The sequence below is a fragment of the Canis lupus genome, chromosome 18 (assembly GCF_011100685.1).
Source record: "Canis lupus familiaris isolate Mischka breed German Shepherd chromosome 18, alternate assembly UU_Cfam_GSD_1.0, whole genome shotgun sequence".
Taxonomy (NCBI): domain Eukaryota; kingdom Metazoa; phylum Chordata; class Mammalia; order Carnivora; family Canidae; genus Canis; species Canis lupus.
In genome coordinates, this window is record NC_049239.1 from 52,094,304 (window position 1) to 52,110,774 (window position 16,471).

The following is a 16,471-nucleotide window of genomic DNA, read 5'->3' on the forward strand; positions in this document are numbered from 1 at the left end:
CGCGCAGGAAGGTCGTGGAGCGCTAAGACGCGGCGGAGCCCTTTGGGCGTGCGCGGAGTCCAGGCCTAAAAGAGCTCCAAAAGTGGTAGCGCTAGGGCGCATGCGCACGCCCAGGCGTTGTCCACCCAGCGGACACCCCTGGGCGGAACCGAAGGGATAGTTGAGTGGCCACTGAGTAATGGCGGGATTAATTGGCACAAAACTCTCTCAGTGAGTTACAGGAGGTGGAGCAAAAGGAGGCGTGGACTTCTCGGGGCTACTGCGATAGTTGTGCACCACCGAGGCACGCCCCTCTCGGTCCGCCCCTTTCAGTGTAGGACCGCGTACCCGCACTCACGCCCCAAGCAGCCTCTACTTCCGGGTCAGAGCTCAGACTTAGCGGGTGGAGAGCTACCCTCCAGAACAGGCATGAATAATAGAAATAGGATAGCGTCGCTTTTCTTAAAGTGACAGGCTCAAGGCAATGGGGGGGCGGGGTCTGTCCATCCAGCAGCTGTAAGGGCAATTTGGCTCTTCTGAATCCAACCACTGGGCGAAGTTCAGAATTACAGTCTCAGGTTTCCGCCCACTTGGCTTGGGGTGAAGAAGTGGATTGTTTCCCAGGTAAGGGGAAGAGGACAGTCTTAGACAACTCGTTCCAAGAGTTTGAGATGCAGCCAGTTCCGTCTTCCAGTCTTGCCCACTCCCATCCCAAGCAGAGCTTCTGGTCCCTATTTCAGCTATGAAGGGAAGGAGGCGAAAAGATGAGTTATGCAGTCCTGCAACTTCGGAGCCAAGACTAGGCTTGCCCCACTCCCAAGCCAGGTTCTTTACCCCGTTTTGCGGATGCGGATGCGGAAGGGATGGCCTGTCCTTAGCAAAGACCAACCCTGACCCTGAACCTTCTGCGATGGGTGTTCGGGGCGATCATCCCCTCCTGCCCTTCATTGCCCGCCTACCCGGGAACTCCCGGGACCGGCGCCGGCAGCCTCTGGGAGGGGAGCAGCGCTACCCGCCCGCGTCATCTGATGCTGTTTCCTGCAAGAAGGAGAAGAGCGGAAAAAAGTGAAACTCCACCCTCCACCTCTGCCTCCCGCCCCCGGGGCCAAAGTACAAAGGGAGGAGGAAGAAGGGAACGGGGTTGGAGCCGTCGGGCTGAGGGAGCCGGACTGGGAAGCGGCAGCTCGGCCAAACTAGGAACACGCCAGCCACCCCCTGCGCAAAGAGACCCAACGGAGTCCCCGCGCTGCCCGTTGCGGACCCCACCTTGCACTTGGCGAGTGCTGGAGCCAATCTCCCAGGACTGCTCTGGGACGGAGGGACTTCAGGCCCCTCCAAGCTGGCCATGGTGAGACGCAGGAGGCCCCGGGGTCCCACCCCCAGAGCCTGACCACACTGCCCTGGGTGGCCCTCTAGAAGCCCGAGATGCGGGGGGCCGGGAGTCAATACTCCTGGCTCCCCAGAGAGGTGTGGGTCTGGAGCTGAGGGCCAGGGCCCGGATGCCCAGGTTCCGGGACTAGGGCCTCAGCAGCCAGCAGGGGTGGGGACCAGGGGCACCCAGGGAAGATACCCTGCTTGCCCCCAAATCAACTCCAGCCATGGAGCCCTTGAAGAACCTCTTTCTCAAGAGCCCGCTGGGGTCATGGAACAGCAGTGGCGGTGGGGGCAGTGGGGGCAGTGGCGGAGGCTGGCCAGAGGGGTCCCCGAAGACAGCGGCTTATGCCAACCCCGTGTGGACAGCCCTGTTTGACTATGAGCCCAATGGGCAGGATGAACTGGCCCTGAGAAAGGGCGACCGTGTGGAGGTGCTGTCCCGGGATGCAGCTATCTCAGGCGATGAGGGCTGGTGGGCCGGCCAGGTGGGTGGCCAGGTGGGCATCTTTCCATCCAACTATGTGTCTCGGGGCGGTGGCCCACCCCCCTGCGAGGTGGCCAGCTTCCAAGAGCTGCGGCTGGAGGAGGTGATCGGCATCGGTGGCTTCGGCAAGGTCTACCGCGGCAGCTGGCGAGGTGAGCTGGTGGCTGTGAAGGCAGCTCGCCAGGACCCCGATGAGGACATCAGTGTGACAGCCGAGAGTGTGCGCCAGGAGGCCCGGCTTTTCGCCATGCTGGCACACCCCAACATCATTGCCCTCAAGGCCGTGTGCCTGGAGGAGCCCAACCTGTGCTTGGTGATGGAGTACGCAGCTGGTGGGCCCCTCAGCCGTGCCCTGGCTGGGCGGCGTGTGCCCCCCCACGTACTGGTCAACTGGGCTGTGCAGATTGCCCGTGGGATGCATTACCTGCACTGTGAGGCCCTGGTGCCTGTCATCCACCGAGACCTCAAGTCCAACAACAGTGAGTTTTGGGGAGCATGGTTGGAGGGTGGCATAGCCCAAGCACACACCAGCCAACTTCTCAGCTGAGTCCCCTGGGGATCTACTCGAGGCAGGAGCTCCTTCCCTAGGGGAGTCCTAGTAGAGTCGGGGTGCCATTTACCCACACTGGCCGCAAAGCAGGAGACCCAGGCACCGAACAGTCCTTCAAGCCCCAGCCTCAGGAGTCTTTGACCCTGGCTCACAGCCACCAGGTTAAAAAATTGGGATCTCTCAAGTGAGCCATAAGTGTCCTGCCTAACATGGGCACCACTTCAAGGCAGTAGAGCTCTGGATGCTGGCAGTCATCTTCTTCCCCCCCTAAAGTTCATGCCCATGCTGTTGATGCTCTGTTCTTGGGGTAGAAAGCTCCTCCAGAACAGAGATCTTGGAGAGGAAAGCCCCCACTAAACCCCGTGGTGGTCAAGGCTGGGGACAGGGCTGGAATTCTGGCTCTGCCCATACCCCTGACTACATGACCTTTAACTGGTTATTTCAACTCAGAGCCTCAATTTTGGACTCTGTAAAAAGGGAGTGACCAGGAAGGTGAAATGGTGTAAGGGGCTGGGTGAGCCTGGTGTCTGCTGCCTGGCACACAGTGGGTCTGCAGCTATGTGGGGGAACATTCGAGGGCTGGATCACCTAGAGGGCTTTGCCTGGAATTAGCACTTAGGGTGGGCCTGGTGGGGTTAAGGGAGACTCAAGCAGTCCAGTACAGCATCTCCAGCCATTTCAGGCCCAACACACTGCCCAGCATGGGCCCAAGACAAGCGAGTGACAGGTTCCGAGGGCTTCCTGGAGCAGATAAGCTTCACACCAGGCCCAAAGCAGGCACCCTGTTGGATGTTCAGGTAGAACACGACCAGAGCAAAGGCAAAGAGGCAGGACTCAGAGCCACCTACCGTGCCCCCAATAGTGGGGACACAGAGCTAGATTTGCCAGGGAAGGGGGGACCAGGGTCCAGGCTGTAGAGCAATAGGAAGTGCAGAAGGAGCTGATGGGTTATTGGAGAGGCTTGGGCAGCTCTTGGTGGGGGGTGAGCATAGATATTTTGGACCGCCTGGCTTGGGCTGGCCATATACAAGTGGCTTCTGGGGAGTAGGACGCCATAACCCAGTAATATCCGAGTCCTTGCCAGGCCCGGAGGGACAAGGAAAGGCCTGCCAGCCACCCCACCTACTCCTCTCATCCAGTGGGGTACTTCTCACTGCTCAGCCTGGTGCTAGCCCTCCAGGGACCCCCACTCCCTGCCCCAATCCAAGGGAGATTCCCCGAAGGCTTTGGGGGAGGGGACTCCCTTCTTCTGTTTTTCCTCCAGTTTTCTTTCCAGAAAAAATGGAACAATAGCCCAGGCCCCTGCTCCCCACCCTCCCCACTGCTTCCTGCGTTTCCTGCTGCCCCTGAGCCGGCTTCCTGCCCCTGCTCCAGCCTCTGCTCCCTCCCCACCCCAGCTGCCTGCCGGGGAGGAAAGAACCAAGGGAGGGGGGTGCTGTGGGAGAGGAAGGAGCCAGGGATTGCATCCCCCCCCTTCCCCTGTTTCTCTCCCAGAGTCTGGGTGATGGTGAAGGACAGGCCAGGTGCCCTCAGCCTCGCTGAGCCTGGCCTCCCACCTTGGAGACCCCAGTCCTCGGCTTGGGGTGCTGTCTGTGGGATGGTGGGGGGAGTCCCTGGGCTGGGGGGGGCAGAGGCAGGAAACAATGGCGTGATTTTCCTGGACAATGGGGGCCTTGTGAGGAAGCCTGGCGGGGAGTGGAGGGGGAATTCTCTGGGCCCACGAGTCACAGGACTGACCAGCCAGCCCAGCCTGGGTCAGACCTCCCCCAATTTCTCCCCCAAAGGACTCCCTTCCCAGTTGGAGACCTGGTCTCAGCCTCCCAGAAAGGAGAAGTAGGGACCATGGGAGGGAAGCGGAAGAGGCGTGAGCTGCCCAGGCCACTCCCTGGCCCCACAGAGGCTGGCCTGGGGAGGGGGGTGGGGGCCAGGGCCCTGAATGGGACTGAGCTTGGGGTCTCCAGCCTTCTCCGCTCCAGGTGGCCCCTGACCACCCCTTCCCCAAGGTCCATATCAGACACCAAAGGGGCAGATCAGGTTGGGACAAATTCAAGGCACTTGGAAAAAAGCAGGGGATGCAGAGGTGAGGATGAGGCTTCAGAAGTGTCAGGCCAAGTTGGTGGTGGGAGGTGACAGGCCATTAGGACAAAGATGTCCCAAGATTTTGGATGAGAGGCTGCGTGTCTTTGGGCTTCAGATTACCTGATGGAAAAGGGGAGGCTGGCCCCCCAGCCAGAGAGGCTGGTGCAGAAGCCCTTCACTGGTCTGTGAGGTACGAGTGGCTAGAGACCTGACCAGTTGGTCTTCAAGAGGATGGGTGGGTCCTGTTACCAGAGGAGATGGGAGTTCCTCTCCAACCTCCATACATAGACCCCTTTGCCTGGTCCCACTCCAGCCACCTGCCCCCACCCTGCTGTGGTTCTGCGTTGGAATGAGCTTGTGTAGTGTCTTCTAAGTGGTCCAGTTCTGAGCTTCCAACAGCCAGGACAGAGGCTGTTGCAAAGCCGGGAGGACCCTTGACAGAGGACAGCAAGGAGAGTCCATATGAGAAGGTAGAGGACTAATCTTTAGGACAGCTGACAATCTTTAGGGTACTCATACTAGATGTCACCCCCTGGGCTAAGGATTTAAGAAGTATGATTTTGTTTGGGTGTCTGGGTTGCTCAGTCAGTTGAGCATCCAACTTGATCTCAGCTCAAATCTTGATCTCAGGGCTGTGAGTTCAAGCCCCATGTTGGGCTCCACACTGGGTGTGGAGCCTACTTAAAAAATAAAAAAGTGTGATCTTGTTAAATACTTATGACAACCATCTGAGGTGGGTTTTGTTATCATCCTTAGCTTTATTTTTTTTTTTCATCCTTAGCTTTATTAATTGTTTGGGACTCAGCGTCAGTCTGGCTCAGAGGAGAGGGTGGATTGTAGGACCATTCTCTGAATCAGGAGAAATTGTAGGAAGATTTGCTGGTATGGTAGGATGATGAAGGTGGTTGTTGAGGGCCTTTGGACATCAGACAGGGCGATGATGGGCAGCTGAATTGGTTTCCGACCTAGAGCTCCAAATGTGGGAGAAGCCAATGGGGAGTGGGCAGTGGGGCACTTGGGAGAGGCCAAGACAGCCTGAGGGCAGTGGGCAGAGGTTGAGGAGAGGCCAGGCTCTGAGGAACACTGGCACTGGAAAGGATGAGGTTAGAGGAGGGCCTAAGGAAACAGCAGAAGGGGCACCTGGGTGGCTCGGTGGTTGAGTGACTCAGGTCATGCATGATCCCGGGGTCCTGGGATCAGAGTCCCACCAGCAGTGAGCGTGCCTCTCTCGGTGTCTCTCATTAATAAATAAATAAAATCTTTAAAAGTGGGGGGGGGGGCAGCAGAAGCAGGCAGAGGCCCCAGAATCAAAGACAGAAGGGAGCAGGTGGACAGCAGTGCCAGTTGCCCCCACAAGGCCCAGAGAGTTTGGCCTGCGCAGGATCGGGGGTTATAGCTTTATGCCTGGAAAAGTGAATATCCTAGTTCCGCCACCAGCCCTGAGAAGTCCTCCATTTCGCCAGGTTAGGTTAGGTGTCCATCCCCTCTGCCCCAGCCCCAGTACCTTGAGCTGTGCCCAGAAGGGTGCTGTCACCCTGGACAGGAGAGCTGAGAGGTGCATGTGCCCTAAAATGACATATGTGCAGGAAGGTATTTGGCTTGGATGTCACTTCTCTGCAGTAAGTAGAAAAGTGAGAGGCCCTTTCAAACCCTCGATGAGTCTATGACTTTATCCCCTTTCTGTCCTCAAAACCTTCTCATTTGAGCCATGTTTGTCCTGATGAGAGATTTGCAAGTTGCTGCTTCTCCTCTCTGTATAGAGTTTGGTGGCCCCATCTGGGTCAACACCGTGAGCCCCTGCCAAGTCTGACCATCCACTCCTACATTTGTCCCCAGCTTCTTTCTTTTCTAAGAACCTTCAGTTCTTAGACCCCCTATTTCTTTACATCCAACTGCATCAGTAGATGTCTTTTGTTGGAGTCTTTCTCTCCCGGGAGTGGTTGTACTAGCCAAGAGGCGATAAGGGGACCAGGGGCCTGCTGGGCTTCCTCTCTCACCAAGGAGTTCCCTCCTGCTCCCTCCTGCTCCCCTCCCAAGAGAGGTTCTAGTTCATTCTCCTGCTTCAGCAACATGACAAGACACATTGGGTTTCTATCCAATGCAGCACTAGAGAAAAGTTAGAACACTGGATTTAGAACCACATAGATGTGGTGGAAATTTGTTCTTTATTTGCAGATGATCTTGGCAAGTTCTCTGCCCAGTTTCCTTTTCTATAAAATGAGGATAATGGTGTGTACCTCAGAGATTGCTTTGTGAGTGTTAGAGCTGAGTGTATATGCCCCGCCCCAAGTAGCCCCTCCACAAGTTTCCCAGTATTGCTATTTCTCTCTGATTTTACCCCAACCCCAGCTGTGAACTCTCCAGAGCAAGATCACTTCTATGCTCCCAGTACCTAGCCTGCATGTCTGTCAGGTGATGGCTTGCTCCTAGCTCCTCCCCTGTCCCCACTACCTGATGTGGAGCACCCACAATCCAGCCCCCCTTTTCCCCAGTTCTGCTGCTGCAGCCCATTGAAGGTGATGACATGGACCACAAGACCTTGAAGATAACGGACTTTGGCCTGGCCCGAGAGTGGCACAAAACCACACAAATGAGTGCTGCGGGCACCTATGCCTGGATGGCTCCTGAGGTCATCAAGGCTTCCACCTTCTCTAAGGGCAGCGATGTCTGGAGGTGAGGCCTGGGTAGAGACTGGGCAAGGCCATCTGTGGGGCTGAGGAGGACACAGGTGGCTGCCAAAATCTAGGGCTGGGTAGAGAGGCAGTGCCCAGTGGAGAGGGACCCGTCATTTGGTTCCTAGTTGTTTTGGGGTGAAATGGCAATGAGTAGGTAGAGGAGTGGATACAGACCTTTTGTCTCGCCCACAGTTTCGGGGTGCTGCTGTGGGAGTTGCTGACTGGGGAGGTGCCCTACCGTGGTATCGACTGCCTTGCTGTGGCCTACGGAGTAGCCGTCAACAAGCTCACGCTGCCCATCCCATCCACCTGCCCTGAGCCCTTCGCACAGCTCATGGCAGGTAAGGGGAAGGGGCTGGAGGAGGCGGGGCAGAGCTCCTGGGCACAAGACACATCCACCCACAGACCCCTTCTCATTCTGTCCCCCCCTCCACTCCGTGTCCCCAGACTGCTGGGCGCAGGACCCCCATCGCAGGCCCGACTTTGCCTCCATCCTGCAGCAGCTGGAGGCGCTAGAGGCGCAAGTCCTGCGGGAAATGCCGCGGGACTCCTTCCATTCCATGCAGGAAGGCTGGAAGCGCGAGATCCAAGGCCTCTTCGACGAGCTGCGGGCCAAGGAAAAGGTGGGGGGTCACGAGGTTGGAAAGGAACGCCGGGAAGTGCCTCCCCGGTTTCCTTGGGGCGGGGCAGGGCGGGGGGCGCCGACGCTAGGGCCCAGACCCGGCTGATCCCACCGCCTTCGCTGTTCGGGCACAGGAACTTCTGAGCCGCGAGGAGGAGCTGACCCGCGCGGCGCGTGAGCAGCGGTCACAGGCGGAGCAGCTGCGGCGGCGCGAGCACCTGCTGGCCCAGTGGGAGTTGGAGGTGTTCGAGCGCGAGCTGACGCTGCTACTGCAGCAGGTGGACCGCGAGCGGCCGCACGTACGCCGCCGGCGCGGCACCTTCAAGCGCAGCAAGCTCCGCGCGCGGGACGGCGGCGAGCGCATCAGCATGCCCCTCGGTAGGGGGCGGGGGCGGGGGCGGGGCGGGGGCGGGGCGGGGGCGGCGGCGGCCGCGCTGGCCACACTGGGATTGGCCGGCGGTGTTGGCGGGCGGGCCGGGGGCGGGGCCCACAGCGCTGTTTCCGTGTGTGGGCGGGCTCTGGTGGAAATCTCTGCTGGCGGCCGGGCAGGGGCGGGGTCAGGAAAGTGCCGGTGAGGCCTTGGGGACCCGGACGGTGTCCTCCCGGGAATCAGCGAGTCCGCCTCACTTATGGTGGTGGCGGCGTCCAGGCTGGCTGCTTCTCTTACCGAGAACCCGGGGCCCGTGAAGGTAGTGATGCTGGCCTCGGTCACAGCCACCGTGCCAGGCCCGGTCCTTGCGCTGCCTTGGTGGCCCGGGAGCTGGCCGAGAGGACCCTGAGGGTTGGAATCCTGGCTCTTGTCCACCACAAACCTGTACCCTGCTTCCCCCCCAACACCAGATTTCAAACACCGCATCACTGTGCAGGCCTCACCTGGCCTGGACCGGAGGAGAAATGTCTTCGAGGTCGGAGCTGGGGATTCGCCCACCTTCCCCCGGTTCCGGGCGATCCAGTGTAAGAAACCTCTTCCCGTGCTTCCCCCCGCCCCTTATCTTTCTTTCAGACCTTGTCTTAGGAGGTGGATTCCACCCACTGTCTCCTCCTCTAACTCCCCACATCCAGGCTCCCTTCCCTGTCTCTAGACTGATAGCTCCAAGTTCCCTGGACAGCATTCATTTTATCTAAATTTGGAGAAGAGAAAAGTGAAAAAAGTAACTTGCCTAATGTCACACAGCTAATGATGGGCAGGGCCAGAATTCAAACCCAGGCAAGTTTGCCACAGTGTGCTAACTATTAAGCACAGATGCCAGCGGAAGGACTAGATGAGATGTCCCACCCCATTGCTAGCCCAGGACACAAACCCACCTACTCCATCTCAGTTCTGCTCAAATTCTCTGTGGCCCCAAACCCACCCTCAGAATGGTATGGGTTCCAGCCTCATCCCCCATCCTCTAAGAAGTTGTCCCTGGTGCCCACCTCTCATGATAGGGTTCTTGACCTCAGCTCAGACTCCCTGGTTTTCCACCTACAGTGGAGCCTGCAGAACCAGGCCAGGCATGGGGCCGCCAATCCCCCCGGCGTCTGGAGGACTCCAGCAATGGAGAGCGGCGAGCATGCTGGGCCTGGGGTCCCAGTTCCCCCAAGCCTGGGGAAGCCCAGAATGGGAGGTGAGCGCCTGAGTGCCCCCACCCCGGCATTGTCCACCTCCCAGTAGTTCTGAGATTCATGAAGTCCAATCCCCTCCACTCCCCAGGAGAAGGTCCCGCTTGGATGAAGCCGCGTGGTACCTGGATTCAGATGACTCATCGTCCTTGGGATCTCCTTCTACACCCCCGATGCTCAATGGTGAGTGGTTTTATCTACCCCACAGCAGACTCTTGCTGTACTCCTGTGGCTACTGCAGGGAGAACTATAGGAAGTTAATCCTGGGTTCAGGCCTAGCCTGCAAGAGGGAGCTTTCCTAGCCCTGTGGAAGCTACTGTGCCTCAGCAGGCTGTAGGGAGGGAAGGAAGACAGGGAATGGTACTCCCCATTTGGGATCCAAAGGAAACTGGATTCAGAGAGGGGAGGGAGACCACCCATGCATAGTGGAGCCAGGCAGGTGGCTGCCACACTGGCACTTCTCAGAGTCCCTTCCAGGGATCCTCTAGGTAGAGAAGAGGATAAGAAAGCTGAGCAGGTGGGGATCCAGGACCCACTGTCACTGTATCTGGGGCAGTTCTGAGCTTCTCTGTCCTCCACGAGGATAGCAGCAATTACTAGGTGCCAGGCATTCCATCGGATCAACAGCCCTGTGAAGGATGTGCTATTATTATTGCCATTTTAGATGAAAAAATTGAGGCTCCAAGAGGTAAAGTAACCTACCTAGAGCCTTCAGCTAAGAATTAGAACTCAGAGAGACTTAGAAGCTTTTTGAAGAAAGAGTTGGGTACATACACACTGCTTGGGAAGCTAGGGGGTTGGGCAGAGAGCAGGGCCCCGGTTTCAGAGGGATAAGGGCTCAGCTCAGGATTGGCAAAGGGTAGGAAGCTGCATCCTTCCTTGCCTCTGGGTCCCGTCAGAGCCCCTGTCACCCCACCCAGCATATCACCTCCACCCTTACTTGAGTTATACTTGATAGTAGTAACAACGGGTAACATTTACTGGGTGCCTCCTACGTGCCAGACAATGCTGTGAGGTGGGTATGATCATTAGCACCATCATAGAGAGGCACAGAAGGTTATGTGGTTTGATGTAGGGCACACAGCAGAATAGAGATTTGAACCAAGGTCTGACTCCAGAGGCAGGTCCTAGACATCTGCAGTACCACTCCCCAGTCCAGAAATTTTACTGCCCCCAGCTGGCTGTGCTGCAGGGACTGAACTGAGAATTAGAAGGCCAAGCAGGCAGCTTGGATTCACCTGCTCTGGAGCATACCAAGCTAGAAGGGCCAGGAGAGAACTTAAAGTACCATCAACCCAGGTGTGTAGGTTGAAGCAGCCCCTACCATATTCTGCAGAGCCCTCTGGAGGAAGCAGGACTAGGGACACAAGGGCCTGAACCCCTCCTTCTCAAGCTTGCACCTTATCTGGAAGGATCTCACCAACCTCAGCCCAACTGCTGGCCGAGCACTGGGTTCCCCGAGCATAAGCCCACACTCCTGTGGCTGTCTTGAGCCCACAAGAGTACATGAACTTGACCTACAGCCAGAACCAGAAGCCTGGCTGAGAATCAAAACAGATCCTGTGAGATTGCCCTAGGCGTCAGCCATACTACTGGGGAACAGGTCGCAGTAAGCTGCCTGCTGATGGATGCAGTCAGCCTCTACCGAGAGAACGAGAGAACGTCCCTGTGCAGCACGTTGTCCTCGAGCCACTGTCACATGGCACCTCCTCTCTGTGAGGCCCCATGGAGGCGATTTCACCTTCATCTCTGGGTCAAGGGTCTCTGGGTCTCTGCTTTATCCTAAACTACAGGGTTGCCAGCTCTTCATGCTAGGAAGCTTAGAGGCAAATTCAAGGAACTCCTTGCTGCATTACCTTGAGCAAGGCACTTAACCTTTTGGAAACCTGTTTCTCAGGCCACTGAGCACAGGAACGTCTTTATGCTCTCATTTTGTGCGGGTACTGATGTCCACCTTCCCTTAACTTTGTCTCATTTCTCTTCCTGGTTTTGTTTTGTTTTTTTTTTTTTTAAGATTTTATTTATTGGGCAGCCTGGGTGGCTCAGAGGTTTGGCGCCGCCTTCAGCGCAGGGTGTGATCCTGGAGAACCGGGATCGAGTCCCACATTGGGCTCCCTGTGTGGAGCCTGCTTCCCCCTCTGCCTGTGTCTCTGCCTCTCTCTCTCCTCTCTGTGTATTCTCATGAATAAATAAATAAAATCTTTTTTAATTTTTTATTTTTTTAAGATTTTATTTATTTATTCATGAGAGAGAAAGAGAGAGGGAGAGAGAGAGAGAGAGGCAGAGACCCAGGCAGAGGGAGAAGCACGCTCCATGCAGGGAGCCCGACATGGGACTCACCCGGGTCCCCAGGATCATGCCCTGGGCCAAAGGTGGCGCTAAACCGCTGAGCCACCTGGGCTGCCCTCTCTTCCTGGTTTTAAACATGTTTTCCCCTATTCTGTTTAATATCACTGTAAAGGGTGAGTTCCTTCACCTTAAAGTGGTATCATAACAGTCACCTTAGGTGGTTGTTGCTAGGGTCATAAGAATGGACCCTTCCATCAAACATGTATTGATGCATTTTATGAGCCAGGCATGGACCTGTAAGAAATCAGCCCTGCCCTGACCCGGGAGAGGGCCTAGTCTGGTGGATGGGGCAGCTCAGAAACAAACAAGTAGAGCCGACCGTAGTAAGTGGTGGGGCAGAGGCAGAGGCTGTATCAGGCATGCATGCTGTGAGCAATAACTGCTCAGGTGAAGAGGGGTTCAGGGAAGGCTTCTAGAAGAGGAAAAAGCTCTTGTTCTCCTCTAGGTGTTGCCAACTCCACTTCTGACACCACAGGTGTGGCTCATGTTCAGTCCTGACATAGTCTAGCTGGAGTTATTAGCATCAGACCCCCTGGGTGAAGGTCAGTGCCATAAGCCTGCCCCCCACCCGAGTTCAGACTCTGGTCATGAGTCCCAGGTGTCACCTGTGCTTCTGACCAGCCAGTTCTAAATCTCAGGTTCCTCCCCCTTGGGCATGATAATTGGCTAGAGGAGCTCACAGAACTCAGGAGAGCAGTGTACTTATTAGATTACCAACTAAGTGTAAAGGACCACAGACCAAGCACAACCAGAGAGAAGAGATGTGCAGGGCAATGTATGTCGGAGGGGGTGTGGAGCTTCAGTACCCTCTCTGGGCATGCCGCCCTCCAGCACCTTGATGTACTGACCAACCTAGAAGCTCTCCGAACCCTCTGGCTGGGGTTTTTAGGGAGCCTTCATTATGTGCACATGATCAATTGATTAATCATTGGCTGTTGGCGATAGACCTCAATCTCCAGCTGCCTAGTCATGTGGCTCATTCCCCTGGCAACTAGACCTCCATTTTTTACAGGCTTTCCAAAAATGACTTTGTTAATATGAACTTAAATGTGATTCATAGGGGCTGGTTAGGAAGAGCGGAAGATGCTCCTTTTACTTCTACCCACCTATCACTGAGTAAGATCTGAGAGTTTTAGTTAGAAGTTCTGTGCCAAGAATGAGATGAAGACCAAATATATATTTCTTACTATAATTAACAGCACCACAGCTTCACAGAGGAGGCGCCCTTTCACCTAGGTGTTAAATGGTGAATAAGAGATCATGGAAAGCCAAGGTGGAGAAGGTGTGCTGGGCAGAGGGAATAGCGTGTGTGCAGGCACCGGGCTTATCACACCCGAGGAAAAGGAAACTTGGCTGGAACTCAGAGAAGAGCTGAGAGCCAGGGAGTTGCAGGCCTTCATCCCCCAGGTCTGTGGGGCCCAGCCCAGTCCCAACAGATGTCAGTTGAGTGAATGAGTGGGTGAAGCTGGAAAAGCAGGCAGGAGCCAGTTCTGGAACGGTGATGGGGAATTTAGCCAATTTGCATTTTAAAGGCAGGGGCCTGGATAAGGAGGGATAAGTCAAAGACTGGATCAGGGTTGTAGCTGAGAAAAGGGACCCTGAACCAAGTCTTGGTAGTAAAAGCTCAATTTCCCCAGCATTGCATTTCTTCCTCTGGACACTCAGCCCCATGTCCCACTCCAGGCCTGGCCCAAGGTACGTGGAGTAAGGGAAGGCTTTGAAAACCTAGCCGAGGAGCTTGGACTTTATTTTAGTGGTAATGGAGAGTGGCAAGTTCTAGCGCCAAAGACGACTTTGGGCTTTGTGGGAGGCCATCATAGGTGGTGCTACCACCACCCCCTCCTCAATGTCAGGTTCCCAACACTCACCCCTGGTGGTCTAGAATGGAGTCAGGCCAACTTTAGGCCCATAGGTAGGACACTGATGTCCTGAAATCCAGAGCAGAGTCTGGCTAGGAAGTAGTGGAGAGCAAAAGACTCCGTTGCCTCCACCTGGAGTGAAGCCATCTCTAGCCCTCACTGGCTGTGCAGCCTTAGACACACCCTTAACCTCTCTGAGCCTGGAACCCCTGGGGCACGAGGATCAGACAACATAATGCCCCTAACTCACTGAGCTCAGGCCTGGCACAAACAACTGACCACCCGAGTCTCAGTTTCCTCATTTCTAGAATGAGGACAGTGATGTGTGCCTCTCCGGGCTGTTGTGTACAGTATAATTGACCTGTGTGCCCAGTTCAAGCTACGGATGGAATAAGAGCAGGTGGGCAGAAGGACCAGGGCTGAACAGCCAGGAAGGAGGTGGGCACAGGGCACAGGTCCCAGCTCTGTCCCTGGAGCCCTGCAGATGCCCCTGGCTGCCCATTAAGGCCACTGAAGTCAGCTGGGATCTGGCCTCAGCTTACCTCCTGGTGGACCTCAGCTTACCTCCTGCTGGACCCAGCCCCACCCCTTCTCTTCAGCCCAGCCCCCAGCTCTGGGCTCCAAGGCACCTAGCTGCCTCCCAGGCTTTGCTCCTGCTGGCTCCTTAGCCTACACTGCCCTCCCATACCCACCCCTTCTGAAAGGCCAAAGTGAGAGAGAGAGAGAGAGAGAGAGAGAGAGGTGGGGGGAGGCCGGCGGGGTGGAGGAACTGGGTGGGGGAATAAGGGAGTCAGGGGAGACGTTGGTGGGGAGCAGAACTCAGTCCTTGTTCCAGGGCCACTGAGGGGTCCCTGGGGTCCCCGCCCGAAGACGGCCTAACATGTGCCCGCCCCCGCTGCCAGGTAACCCCCCGCGGCCGAGGGGGAGCCCGGAGCCTGAGGAGCCTCGGCGCCCAGGCCTGTCGGAGCGCGGGAGCGGCTCGGGGACGCCCAAGCTGATCCAGCGCGCCCTGCTGCGCGGCACCGCCCTGCTCGCCTCCCTGGGCCTGGGCCGAGACCTGCAGCCCCCCGGGGGCCCGGGCCGGGAGCGCGCCGAGACCCCGCCGACGCCCCGCGCACTGCCCTCCGTGTCCCCGGCCGAGCCGCCCCCGGCCCCGCTCCTCCGCCTCTCCCCCAAGACGCCTGACGCCCCCGCCTCCCCGCTGAGCCCCGATGCCCCCGGCCCGCCGGCCCCCGCGCCCCTGCTGCTGGAGCTGGGGGTCCCTGTGGGCCAGCGGTCGGCCAAGAGCCCCCGGCGTGACGGAGAGAGGCGTGGTGAGTGGCCAGTGGCCGCCCGCTGTGGGGCCGGAGGGGAGGGGGCTGCTGGATGCCAGGCCGGGCCCTCGGGCACTGGGGGCGCCTATGGGGGGCTGACTGCCAAGTTCAGTCACCCGGGGGGGTGGGGGGGGATGGGGTGGGGCCCGGCCTGGCGGGTTGTGAAATACTAGGAATAATCATCGTGGGGTGAGGAGAGCAAACGCCTACTGGTTGCTAACTGGCGCCAGGTGCTGTTCCTACTGCCTAGAGACCTTGTCTCACTTAACAACCGGGGGAGTGGGGGGGACCCTGTGCGCAAAGCACTCCAGTCATACCCATGTTTTAGATGAGGAAGTCGAAGGCACAGAGATGGGGGACTCAAGGCTCCCACCAGTACCAGGCGGAGCTGGAATCCAAGTGCAGGCCCCTCTACCCCAGAGATCTTGCTCTTAACCACTGCATGGTTAAACAGATGCACACACACACACACACACACACACACATACGCACCCAGCAGAGCACAACAGGGCGGGGGGCATGGAAGTTCAGAGTCAAGCGCTCCCTGTGCAGATGGTAAAACCCAGGCCCAGAGCTGGGCCGTGCCTCGGGTGGATGCCCAGGACCCGCTGGCTGCCTGACCCTAGGCCCCCTCTCCCCACTCCCTAGGAAGTACTGTCTCACCCCCACCCGGGATATCGCGCTCGGCTCCTGGCACCCCAGGCACCCCACGCTCACCACCCCTGGGCCTCATCAGCCGACCACGGCCTTCACCCCTTCGCAGCCGCATCGACCCGTGGAGCTTTGTGTCAGCTGGGCCCCGGCCTTCACCTTTGTCTTCGCCACAACCTGCGCCCCGCCGGGCACCCTGGACCTTGTTTCCAGACTCAGACCCCTTCTGGGACTCTCCACCCGCCAACCCCTTCCGGGGGGGCCCTCAGGACTGCAGGGCACAGACCAAAGACATAGGTGCCCAGGCCCCGTGGGCGCCAGAGGCAGGGCCGTGAGTGGGCCGGGCTGCTCCCCCACGCTCCAGCTGCCCTAAAGGAGCCACAGTATACACTGGAACAGGAGCCGGGCAAGCCTCTGTAGCTGCCTTGGTTTCCCCCAGGGACCCCACCCCTTCTGGGGGTCAGGAACACTACACTGCACAGGAAGCCTTCACACTGGATGGGGGGGCCTACGTCCCCCGACACACCTGAAACCTGTGGGTCCCCCGACTTACCTGCCCCATTGGGGCCCAACACTGTACCCAGCTGGTTGGGAGGACCAGAGCCTGTCTCAGGGAATTGCCCCCAGGGTTGGTGCAGGAAGGAGGGGATGTGCCTGGGAGAGGGGCCAGCCTCAGCTGTCACCAGCACTTTTGACCAGGCCCTGCTACTCTAGCCCCTGCCCCAGGGCTCAGTGCCTGGGCACCCCCCCCACCCGCCCTCACCTTGCCCTGGGGTCATTTGGGGCTAGGACTCTCTGGGTGCCTTCCTGCTGCCCCGGCCAGGGTTGGGGCCTCGGCCTCAGGATCCAATGAAGCCAAATAAACTCTCCAAGCTGTCTCCCCAGGCATAGCCTGTCACCTTTCTGAAGGTAATGGGGCGGGTGGGGGAGATCC

The 16,471-nt window shown here is 57.8% G+C and overlaps 1 protein-coding gene across 1 annotated transcript; it reads left to right on the forward strand.

Annotated features, from left to right (window-relative positions):
• The first annotated feature begins 221 nt into the window (after positions 1–221).
• On the forward strand, positions 222–16,423 carry MAP3K11 (mitogen-activated protein kinase kinase kinase 11). Its single transcript, XM_038563935.1, has 10 exons — positions 222–2,316; positions 6,959–7,139; positions 7,334–7,482; positions 7,589–7,764; positions 7,898–8,141; positions 8,604–8,717; positions 9,235–9,370; positions 9,457–9,548; positions 14,476–14,886; positions 15,535–16,423. The coding sequence occupies exons 1-10, from the start codon at positions 1,578–1,580 to the stop codon at positions 15,870–15,872; spliced, it is 2,580 nt and encodes an 859-aa protein (XP_038419863.1). The 5' UTR covers positions 222–1,577; the 3' UTR covers positions 15,873–16,423.
• The last annotated feature ends 48 nt before the right edge of the window (positions 16,424–16,471 follow it).